General features: G+C 31.1%; 1 protein-coding gene across 1 annotated transcript; it reads left to right on the top strand.

The window, feature by feature from the left end:
* Positions 1 to 11,126: 11,126 nt before the first annotated feature.
* LOC7471962 (protein LIGHT-DEPENDENT SHORT HYPOCOTYLS 3) lies at positions 11,127 to 12,763 on the top strand. Its single transcript, XM_002302005.4, has one exon. It carries the CDS (start codon positions 11,773 to 11,775, stop codon positions 12,358 to 12,360), a length of 588 nt encoding a protein of 195 aa, XP_002302041.2. The 5' UTR covers positions 11,127 to 11,772; the 3' UTR covers positions 12,361 to 12,763.
* The last annotated feature ends 291 nt before the right edge of the window (positions 12,764 to 13,054 follow it).

Genomic DNA, 13,054 nt, shown 5'->3' with positions numbered 1-13,054 from the left:
AAAAAAAATATTTTTAATTAAAAAACAACTTATATTAACAACACCAGTCATGAAGTTACCGAATCTAATGTATTAAGGCTGGTTGCACGCTCGTATTTGTTCCCTCGATGGAATCTTTAACCAAAAAAGTTAGGCAAAGATGCGCCATCAAGTTATTTTCAACTTTATTGTCCAGTTTTCTCTTTCGACCTGCCTTGACGCCCACATGTTTGCAGGAAGGAAGGTGGGAAATCGCACCTAACCTAATGTTTTTTTTTATATATATATAATTATTAATATGGATGTTTGGGTCAGCTTGTATATACCTTCATTAATTTTATAAACCGTAAAGTTAACGATCGTGTAAATTTCTAGATAACCATTATATTAGCAACCACAAGGCTACTTGAGATCACAAGGAAGCAAATCTCTTGGTCTTCAACTCTTACTTTTTGACCATCTACTAGATGGTTACACCTAACTCAATTTAAGTGGACGCATGGAGTATTTAAAAATCTTGAATATTTTATTTTAAATTTAATTTTTTAGATTGTTTTAATGGAATATATTAAAAATAAATTTTAAAAAATAAAAAAAAATATTTTAATATATTTTTAAATAAAAAAAATCATTAATACTATCTCAAACCTACACCGAAAAGCTATCAAGGTTAGACTTTCAAGCAGTAATTATCATCAGACCAGCTAGCTAGCCAGAACTCGGTGGTTTAATAAGAGCGTTAGGGTTTATATTATCCCTGTAACATTTTATGTTTTCTTCATGAAATCCACCGTCATCATCAGACTTTCCTGATAGAATACTGATTTGGAAAAGAAACATGGGGCGGGGCCAGAGGTGGCATAGAACCAGTTGTCTGTCTGATGGAGCCGAGCAGATGATGAACTCTTGGTTGGCCCCTACCAGCAGCACCAGAGCATTTTAATTTCCTCAGTCTGCTCACCAATTCAGTAGACCACTCTTGTGATGTCAGCTCGGGACCTTCACAGTCACAATTGTTTCTAATCTAATTAATTATTGAGATCATTTACTCGGCAGAACTTATAAAAACCAATGAAGGAAGATGATACAATTTCTAGAAGAAAGGATTAGACAGAAATCACAATAATTTTATTTTAATAATTTATACTCAAGATAGGAATCACAATAATTTAAATAAATAGGATTTAAATCATGTTCATAAAAAAAATATTATGATAATGATGATGATTTAGATAAAAAATAACATAAAATTCAAAAAAATAAAATAAAATTCCAAAATTAACTACAAAATACAATATCTTTTTAATTCTAATTTGAAGACCTTTCTTATCTCGATCGTCGGTCATAGAAAGTCAACCAGTTATAAAACTTGATCTATAGAATTTTCTAGAAAAAAATGATTCCTGTTCAAGATAAGAATCTAGAATTATATACATATATATTAGATTATGAACAGGATTCAAATATAATAAATAAAAAACCGATTTATCAAAACCTCAAGCATCAATCATTCAATCCCATTGTTACCCATTTCTGTCCTGTAATCAACAATATGAAATTAGCTTGGGTTGAAGAAAGGCTGGTCACGGGGCAGCTTTCCTTGATTCAAGCAAGGAGAATGCCGACTTGTGATCAGGCCACGTGATTTTAGATATACTTCTTCTTCTTTTTCCAAACAATCGACCGTTTTTTTCTTCGGTGATGATGAACAGCTAAATTATGAAAAGGACTGGAAGTTGAATCACCTTGATGATAAAACTGACGATACTGTTAATAATAGCAATCGCAGGGTCCAAATGCTTCGTAGATTTTACATCATGTGATGGGATAGCTATCAGACATGATGGTGACAGCAACAATTGAACAGGTCAAGATTTGAATTAATACACAGGTAATCAAAGTGTTTTTATTTTTCTATTTTACCGATTGATATTTTTAACCAAAAAAAAATTAATTTCTTTTTTTAATATTATATTAATTTTTTTATTTATTTTTTATAAAACTATCCCGATCTTATAACCTAAATCATTAATTTTGCAGGTTCACCCAAGATTATTTTTATTATTTTTTATCCTTTTATTAATTTATTTTACTTTCAATTTTATTCTTATACATTAAGTTGAATTAAACAACATATTTTTTTTCAATTAATTTTTTATTATGTTATTCTGATCTCACGACTTGAATTGCGTATTTAATAGACTAACTTGAGTTGATTTAAATTGTTTTTTATGCTTTTTAATTATTATTTTTTAATTTTGTTCTTTAATATTAAGTTGACTAGAGATTAGGCTTAGTAAAATAAAAAAATCTTATTTGCTTTCTAAGTGGATATCTCATTTTGAGGTACTTGAGTTGATCCAGATTATTTTTTGTTCTTTTTTTTAATAATTTTTTTTAGTTTTTTCCTTTAATATTTTATTGATTGGTATTTTTTCTATATATTCTTAGATTAGTTTTAAAAATATTTTATATATTATTTTTAAAAATTCCATTTAATTTTTAGTTTTTTATATCTTTGAACTATATATAGCCTCTTTCTAGTTTCTCTGTTTGTATATATATGTCTATTTGTATACTTTCTTGCTAGTTGCCTTATTTTGGCACTAGCTTTATTATTTGATACATCACCTCGCCTATTAATTATAGGAAAAAAAAAAACTATGATTCATCAACATGGATAATTTAATACCATATAGAGTCTTAATACTCATATTAATATACCATCATATATTAAATAAATTATATATTAGTAGCTAGTTGACAAGAAATCTTCTTACTTCACCACATGCATGCTCTTCTTTGGACATATATAATCACCCTAGCGTTTTCATACATACAAGTGGTGATATATAGGGTAGGTCGACGCAACAAATTAAAAAAAAAGTGTTCTCTTCAGACATTCCTTCACAGCTTCACCTAAGTAATTGCAATGGATCAGAACTAGATATGTGAGCTTCCATGATTAGTTGGTTAAGCTAGGCGTAAAAGATTCTAGACCAAGAGAAAAGACTCCAGCAAAGAAAAGAGACGAGCATGTATTTTCATAAAATATTGAAAACAGATCAAACATATACTCCAATATTCCAATATTGCATGTGATCCACTGCAGCCCACCGTGCATGGCACACGCCAATGTTATTAAATATTAAAAAAGGATTATATAATAACTAACAATATTGTTTTTTCCTCATAAAAAAAATAAAATAGCTGAGGCATCATAACCTAACCTGCACAAAAACTTTACTTTGGATTCATATGTATACTGTTGTTTGTATCTCCTCCGTTGATATTTTATGTGCCTCTCTGACATATATACTCATGTTTCTTTGAGCCACTATATTAAATTCTCGTTTTAACAAATCGGGTAAAAAAAGAGAGAAGAAAAGAGAAAATTCCCATGTCTACTGCAATTGATGTACTATAATTAATTAATTAATATACTCTAAACTTTGCTGTTTCCAAGGTAATTAGGGGGGAATAACATGCCGGCAGGGTTGCCGATTGCCCTTTCCCGGGCTTCGTCGAGGACATGCGTATATATATAGTATAAGAATTTGAGGGTTTATTAGTTTGCCATTTTTCAATTAAGAGAAATTAATTGTGTATGGGGAAATTAATTAATTAATTAATTACCGTGTTATCCCCAGAGCATGAGAGAAAAAGGGGGTGTAAACATTGTTTTCACCGTAACACCATACTTATTAATTACACTCATTTTATTGCACTGCAGACTACAACAATAAAATTACAATTTTACTCCTCAATCAAATAATATATTTAGGTTGGTATGGTTGAAAATGGTAGTATAGTTTTTTTGTTTTTTTATGAATAATAAAACTATTAAAATACCATTAAAAGTAAAATTAAATATATGCATGGCGTCTAGTGCTGGTTTTGATTTTAACTTTTAAATGAACAATAAAATTATTTACCTGCTTTTAAAGTAAAAAAAAAAAAATTCATTCCAGTGTCATTTTTTTCTTTTCAAGTTGTTTTTTTATTATTTATTGTTTTATCAAGGATATTATTGTATTTTAATCAATATTAAAATATAAAAAATTATTAGTTCATATCTGCATTTTTGAACAGTGTATACGGCGTCTCCAAGAGATTAACACTGCCTTCCCGCCTAGGCATGGACCTAGAAATTCTAGCTTGGAGGAGCCAAGATATATATATATATATATATATATAGATACGAGTAAAACATAAACTCAAATTTAATTTCAATAAGCTCAATAAAGTTAAAAAAAAGTGTCATGTTTAGACAATTATTCGTATAGAGGCTCTATTTTTTATATCAAGTGCTGGGGTGCCATGTCACCTACAGCCCGCCACTGCTCCTTGTTGAAAGCACAGCGCGGCTACATGGTACGGCACATGTAGGTGGTGGATGAATAATTTGTTGTTAGAGAGCTTTTTTTCTTTAATTTTTTTTCTCTCTCCCCTGTAAATACAAGTCGATCTTATTTGTTAATAATATTATAATTTTAATTTTTATTATTTTAAATTTTATTTTATTTAGTCTTTCAATTTCAATTTGTTATATATTATTTTTTTAAAAAAATAATTTTTTTTAATTTCTGATTTTTTTCTTGGTTTTTTTATAAAAATTTTATTATTTTTCAATTTCATTGTTCAATCGAAGTTTATGGTCTATTATTTTTTTTAATTTGATCCTTTTTTTATTAAAGTTATTTTTCTTTTTAGTTTAACCATTAAATTAAGATTTTTATTTTCCCTCTAATTTATTTTGTCTCAATTTTCACCTTTATTTTTTTAATTACTATTTTTTAATTTTATATCCTTTTAGTGTAATTATTTTTTTTCCTCATTTTTATCTTTCAGCATTTGATTTGCTGGAGGTTAGGCTTCGTAATTTTTTCATGTGTGATGCTTTTGGTCTAATGACAAGATTCACATGTTTAAAAAATTTACGCGGGTTGATATTATTATTTTTACTTATTTTCTTTTTTTAACTCGTTTGACATTGGTTTTTTTTTATCTAAAAAACATCTTTTGTGGTTTTCTTTAATTTTTATGTTAGGCAATCCTAATCTCGTGACCTAAGTTGTGGGTTTTGTAGGTTAAATTGGGTTGACTTGCTCTTTATTGATACTCGGGTTACATGTCTATTACACTACTTCGGGTTGAATCAGACTGTTATTTTTTGTCTATTCTTTATTCAATTTATGTTTCCAAAGGTTTTCTCTCAAGTTATAGTTCTTTTTTTTTAAAAAAAAAATACATGCTTACTATTGTTGTCTATTTTTTATCGTATAATTAAAATAAACTAACTTATTAAATCTGGTCGAATCAATAATCCGAGTTGTTAATTTTTCTTATTCTTTCAAAATACACTTACGACACCTAGACATAGTTTTTTATGAAAAAAATACAAAATCACCGCATAGTACGGGCTCATGTCTAGTATATACGTGCGCCCACGCGCCCACACACAGTAAGGTGGGTAGGAGGTCCCTCCCACTAGGTTTGAACTAGTGGACTTGTTCACTTTTAGCATGCCTTAGTTTTCAAAACTATTATTTTTAAACTTAATTAATTTGACGGGTTGATTTATGATTTAGATGACATGAGGTCTAGGTTGGGCTCTATTTCAACAAAATTAAGAGGAAAAATTGCTTCAATGTGATTCGATTAAAAACTTGGATTAATCAGCAACCTAGTCAGCCCAAGGAAATCCGTTGTTTTTTTTTTGTTTTTTTAATAATATCATTTTTATTCTTAAAAAAATTATAAAAAAATAAATTTATCTAGGTTAGCTTAAGCAAAAAAATGAACTTCATTATTTGTTTTAAGAGTTGGCCTTATCAAGAGTCATAAGTCAAGTTATAAGTCACCAAGTTACATCAATAATAATCATGAGTCATAAGTTAAACCACGAAAACTTTTGTTGCTATATTCCATGAGCTCCCATTGTCCTTTCTTCTTTTTTTTAGTCATTGGCTATTAATATTGCATACAGGCTCGTTACTTTGCTCTTTATTATTCATTACTCCTATACCAGCTGTTACTATAATTGACTAATTAATTATTTATCAGATAAAATATAGCTATCAAAATTAGAAATCGAGACATTTCAAGGCATGGGTCCGAGCGGATGGGAGAGATATAGCAGCATGAATGCTGGTACGTTTCATTGGCTCATAGCAGCTTGATTGATTAGAGCATCACAATTGACAGTGGACCTCTTGCCAACATCAAGTATTTTTATTAACCCTAACCCTAACCATAACCAGTTAACCTGTATTAATTCAAGTGACTTCTCTTTATATATGAACGATAAGTCATTTAATTTGGGATCCCTTTTTGTTCCACTAACATAAACATATGAGTTTTTTACTTTGTAAGATTCTGTTGATCATCCTCTCACGTATTATGGTGGATGGATACTTTTTCAATTTGATTTTTAAATTTTTTTTTTTTGCGATTTAGTCTTAATTAAAAGTCAATTGATTTTGATTTCCTATAGAAACACGAGATTGGAAGAAGAGGGATCAAAATAAAAAAGGCGTCAAACATGAGTGGTATGCCATAAGTTTCGCAAAAGAAGCATTTTGGTTCTTGAACTTTAAAAATCACGCAAATTATACAATTTCAGTACCTTAATATTTTTCCAATTCAATTTTAGTATAAAATTTATTTTTATTATTTTTTAGTTCCTGATTGAGAGAGGAGAGAGAGAGGTCACTAGATTCCGATGGTAGAAAGAAAAAAGTGTTATTGACATCGATTTAGACCACCAAAACAGACTATATTTGTGTAAAATGGTTTCATTTAATGAGGGGAATTCATGTTAAATGCTTTTGTATCTTTAAAGTTCATGAAAAAACATATCTGAACTCGAGTTGATTTTGGTTTTTTGAGGTCATAAATAGATTTATCACGGTTCATACGGTGTTTTACAAGTATTTTGGGTCAAAAATGGGTTGAAAACAGGTTTTTGAGTAAAAAAACTTAAGCCCTAGTTTTCCGGGCACCACAATGGCTGAAATGTAGGCCTGACAAAATGGCCTTTGCTTTTTCTTTTCTCTCTAAGTCTTTTTGTTTAAATTAATGATTTTTTATGAGTTTTTTCCTAAATTTTTTTAATTTATATTTAAATCAGTACCCCTTCTCTTTTTCATTTTGTTTTGGAGAGCCTCTTTTAAATGATAACTATTTTTTTAGTTATGTATTTAAATTTGAAGAGTTTTTTCTAATTCATCTATAATTATTATTTTTTATCTTTTATATGGATGAACTTTATTTTTTAAAATAAAAAAATATATTTTTTAGATAATATTTTTAATATATGCAGCATTGCATGATGATTTTTTTACCCTTTTATTTTATTTAATAAATTTAATTTGTTTCTCTATTTCTATTATCGTTTGCTCAAATAAAAAAATATTTTAATAAACAAATTTAACAAACACAACCGGGTAAATATCCCGTCTTTTAAGATTAAATAACTTTGATCTATATCTGTCTTTCAATTTTCATGTTTTTTTAGGTATCATTAATGACATTTTATTTATTTATTCACATATATAGTTTTTGATTTATTTGATTATATATATGCATAAATTTTTTTTATTTGAAATTAGATTTTTAAACTACAGAAATGCGTTAAAAAATTCTACATATATACTTTTTTTATAAAAAATAAAAATATATGATCAGTGCGAGTGACATAAATAGTATATATAAGAATTGATGTGATATATGAGTTAAAAGTAATGTTAATAGTAAAATCAATGCTTACAAGGCACCCGATAAATAAATCAACTACATTCCAGACTAAAAAACCTGAGGTTAGCTTCATTGTTCAGGAGGTTTTTATCTTTTCTTTCTTTCTTTCCACTTTCCCCGCCTTTTTTTCCTTCTATTTTCATTTTTAATTTTTAATTTATCTTTATAATTTATTTGTTTTGGTTTGCCGAGAAACCCAGCTGATAAAATATATTAGTGTTCTAATATTAAAAAATATTATCTTAAATTTTGTTATTTTCAAATCACACTTTTTACAGGTCAATTGTGCTGGATTTAAATGTGCCAAGTTAATTGAGAAATATCATGTTAACACTCACACAATCTAATTTAAAACTCGGATTAGACAAGAAATTTAGTTGAAAAATTTCAAGGGTTAACTTGATGACCAAAATTTAACAACGATGTCAAATAGTTTTTTTATAACCTGATCATAATTTTTATATTCAAAAAGAATTTAGAAAAAAATTGTATTTTATTTTAGAAATGAATCTCATCGTAAACTCCTTTTACTTTTAGTACTTGAATCAGGATAAATATTTTATTTTTTTATAATTTTTTAAAATAAAATCAGTTATTTTTTAATGGATTTGATGCTTTGTTTTGAGAGTAAAATCTATACTAGTGGTAAATATATAAGAAGAAAAAAAAAAAAACAGCTATAAGTAGTCAGTCATGAAAGACAACAGCTCTTGAACCACGAGCTGATGCCGACTTCCTAAAGGTCATTCCATTTCCTTTCTCTTTTACGTGGACAAGAGAGAATTGCACACACGTGCACCACATAGTAGTTAGTAACATGATTTAAATCACCATCCTACAAAGTAATTCTCAACGGGGTCCTCAAATATATTAATTTTTCCCAGATGGGTCTCTATTTTATTACAAATTACTGACGAAAAATTCAATTTTTCTTAAAATAAAGCATTAATCATTTCACAAAATAGGTAAGAAGCATGGAAGAACATGGACAAATCTAGATGTAATGCTTAACCGAGAATTTCCTTGGAGACTCAGCTGAAAATGTAATACTTTGAAGGACCTACTTGAGAATTGTCCAAGACTCTGGGGCCTATATAGTTTTGACATAAACACTACAACTCACCATTATCCATGCATGGAATGGGCGGTGAGGATCATTGATCAAAGAGCTGATCAAGGGACAAGGGCGGTGACTTATTCATGGGTTTAAAACTGTGCTTGATCGGGGCTTCGAGCTTCAGATCTCAAAAACAGATGGAGACATTTACTTGGATGAATACATGCTAATTAATTCCTAGCATTCAATCTGGGCATATTTTTCAGATGGCAAGAGCTTAGCTACCTTTAAAATAAAAGTACTATGAAGCAGTCCTTTCCATGTGAATCTTTTATTGAATGTAGAAAAAAGTACATAAACCATTCAAGCTGTTAATATCTATATGAAATTCCATGGCTCTTTTTATATATATATAATTATAATGATCGAAGATTTAATTAAATGGTCGCCACAAAAGGAAAAAGTATAAATTAAAGAAAAAAATAAAAGCAAAATAAAGAAGAGGGAAGGCTCCTCTTACTCCTATAATAAACACAAAAACGACATCAACATAGCCTTGAGAAACAACATATATGACATAGGATCCTCGCTAACTCGAACATGGATAATCCACAAACAGATGCAACAACAACCCTAAAAATTCACCACCTCCACAGTCAATTCCATGGCTTTGAATATGGTATCTACTTCTCCAGGTCAAATTTATTCATGATTTGGTTATGATTTTTTGATTGTATGTATGTTTAGTATTGTGGTGTAAGATATTTTTCAAAAGTATGTTTAGCTTAAAAACACATCAAAATATTTTTTTATTTTGATATCAACGTGTCAAAACCATCGAAAAACACAAAAAACATTAATTTGAATTTTTTTTTGTGAAATGTGTTTCTGAAACTTGTCTAGGAATAGAAGTTATCACACTCTCAAACACTCATCGTGTTTATAATAATACTCATAAAGGTATTTTAATGTGTGAGAGATCAATAATAAAAAGCAGAAATTTAATAATTAGGATAAACAAACAGCTATTTTTTTAAAAAAATTGTAGAATAATATTAGAAAAAGTTCTATTTCAGAGTTCTTTCACCAAATGTTTTTAGTTTTGCAATTGGGAGAAGAAAGCCTCACATTGTCAGATAGAGGTTTTGGATGTGTTAGGTAAAACATTTGAAGGACTTGGTCATGATTTTTAATTTTGAATCAAAGTCCATCCCAAATCTATTTAATTAGTAATTGAGTAAATATATTCAAAATGATGAAGCTCAAATTAAAGTTTCAGAATAAATCTTTTGCATTTTTTGATTTCTTTAAATAGTATTTTCACAAAGAATAAAGAAAAGCTAAAAGTACTCATATTCCATGAACATATTAGTAATTTTTGTTTTGTCATTTTAACATTAAAAATACTCTAACAACTTTTTACGGAATACTTATGGAAGAGTTATGGCTGCAATCGTAGTTGAAACCAGCAACTCATCCAACTGAAGAAAACAAAATCATTAGTAACTACAGAAAAGACAAGAAATGCTGGTAAAATGCATTTCTTTTTCATAGTTATCAAAAAAAAAAAAAAAAAAAAAAAAACAGGGCTGAATATTATCGAAAGCTATCGGTGTATGCACGGAAAAAGTGAAAATCAATCAAGTAGAGACCACAGCTGTGAAGAGATACGAAGTGATGTACGGATCAGTTGTTTAGCAAATTGGTTTTCTGGCTAGCTATGAACCCTAATCATTGCTTGAACTCACAATAATGATCAGTGAAGGCTACAATTAGGAAACTACTTACTACAAATCTACAGACGTTAAGAATGTTTCAGATTTTAATATATATATTTCTAACATTCTAAAAATATACACATATGTATACGTTTATATGTTATGATGCTAAATATATGACAATAATTTCTGCATTATCGATCTAGGTTCTCTGCCACCGTGATTTTTCTCTCGTTGTAGGCTACATTTTTCCCTTGAGAGATTCCAAAGCAAGAGTTTCTGTAAGATTGGAGGAAGAAGGGCATAATTTCCGTACATGTAGCAGGATTTAGGAGAGAAATTTGCTAAAAAGTGGAATTCTCCACTGTTTTGAATGGTCAGATGTGTGGATGTCTAGCGTACGTGATGGTGTTTGTCAAGTTAGAGGTGCTTGTCGTTGATCAGGCAATGAACAGAAACCTGGTTTGCCATTTTCTCTTCAAACTTTTCAGAGGGTATTCTGGTCACTTACAGTAAAGGAACTGTCATTCAAGACTACAGTCTCAAGAAACAAAATCATGTTTTTCCCTTCAATTTTTACCCTCAAACCTTTTCCTGTCTCCATCTCAACCTACTCTACCCAACCCTTTGCCATTTCCCACAAGCCCTAACACATACAGCTCTCTCGCTCTTTACATCGTCATCGACCAATAAGAGTCGAGTTGCTCCACCTTTTTAAGGTAAAAAAGCAGAGGAAAAAACAATCACTATGCATTTTCCAGACCCAAAAACAAAAAAGCAAAAATCACAACCTTAATTCAAGCTTTTCTAGTGTTTTTCAGCATTATCAAGAGAAAGAATCCTTCCATCCCTTCTCTTCCATCACCAGTCTTATCATCCTTTGTTACCCATATTTCCAGCTCCACGCCTCTTTCTCTCTCCCATCAAAAATGGAAATCATGTAATATCAACCAATGATTACAACTTCTTTTGTTTCATGACTCACTTCTTCCTTCTTGGGTCTAGCTAGCTAGTATTTCCCATCAGCAGCAAAAACATAGGACTATCCAATCTTTTGTAGTCACCGCCACCGCCAAGCAACCAAGTTAAAGGTTTTTGTTTTCGGGAGAGGCAAACCCTAGAGAAAATAAGTGAGTGAAGTGATTGTAAGGACAGGAAATAGGAAGAGGAGAGGCCACCGCCACCGCCACCGCCACTTCCAGCACCAACAACATAACCTAAACCATCTGAAAGATCGAAATAACTCAAACAACATTCTCCATGAATTCAATCCCAGAAATGGAGAACTCCAACTCTGAAAACATAAGTTTCAACAACATAGGCAACAGCCCCACTGCCATGTCAGTCTCAAACTCTTCATCACCGTCCTCCTCCACCGCTCCAAGTCGCTATGAGAATCAAAAGCGCCGAGACTGGAACACCTTTGGTCAATACCTGAAGAACCATAGGCCCCCTCTTTCTCTCTCCAGGTGCAGTGGTGCTCATGTCCTTGAATTCCTTCGCTACCTTGACCAATTTGGCAAAACCAAAGTACACACTCCAATCTGTCCTTTTTATGGCCACCCAAACCCACCTGCCCCTTGCCCCTGCCCACTCCGCCAGGCCTGGGGTAGCCTTGATGCGCTTATCGGACGCCTCCGAGCAGCCTTCGAGGAAAATGGAGGCAAGCCCGAAGCAAACCCTTTTGGAGCTCGTGCTGTTAGGCTTTATCTTCGTGAGGTTCGTGATTTGCAGTCTAAAGCAAGGGGGGTTAGCTATGAGAAAAAGAAGCGTAAGCGTCCACCACAGCAACAAATCCAATCCCTGCCACTGCCACTGCCACTTCCACCACCTCCAGGTGCAGCTTAACATAAAGAAACAAAGAGTTCCCTTTGTCAAGCAGTTTACAACACTACTGCTCTTTATTGTTCTTAAATTTTTCTCTACCCGTATTTTTGGTTATTTTGTTTTAGTATGTATGAGTTATATGGCATTTTAGTATTTAGGGTTAGCCTTTCTCTCTCTTTTTTGGGTATTTCTCTGTTTGCTTTGGATATATGGAAACGATGGCTAGCTAGATCTGCAGATACCACGAATCTACTTTTGATGCCAACAACGGTAGTAATATTACTAGCAGTGGGACTAGCAGTAGCGGTAATAGAAAAGTGGTGGTAGAAGTGATTGTACTTGCATTTATGGTCTGTGTTGGAACTGAGAGTGCTCATAAATTAATGTAATATTCATGTATGCCAAGCCATAGATTTGCAGATCATGATGTTCTTCCTCTCTCTTTCTCCTTCTTTGGACACTAGCGCTTCTTATCAAATTCTTTGAGGGTGTTATGGAAATTCAGTCACATAGTGGTTAAAGCTTGAAAGACATTACATAAGAATCATATGTCAGATGTCTAGCACTACTACTGTTGTTTTAATGGTTGGGTTGCAGATGCTTGGTCAGTTTTTCATTTCCTCTGCTGAGTCTCTGACTTAACTTTTGCCCTATTGCCCTGCTACTTTAACTGCCTTGCTGTCTAGAAAAACCATAGGAAATTGACATAAAGATA

Source organism: Populus trichocarpa, chromosome 2, assembly GCF_000002775.5.
Source record: "Populus trichocarpa isolate Nisqually-1 chromosome 2, P.trichocarpa_v4.1, whole genome shotgun sequence".
NCBI lineage: Eukaryota > Viridiplantae > Streptophyta > Magnoliopsida > Malpighiales > Salicaceae > Populus > Populus trichocarpa.
Note: the sequence above shows the minus strand (reverse complement) of the source record. Positions and strands in the feature narration are given on the sequence as shown.

What these genes read in the sequence shown, in the direction of transcription:
- LOC7471962 (XM_002302005.4), top strand. Translation starts at nt 11,773, where the DNA reads ATGAATTCAATCCCAGAAATGGAGAACTCCAACTCTGAAAACATAAGT.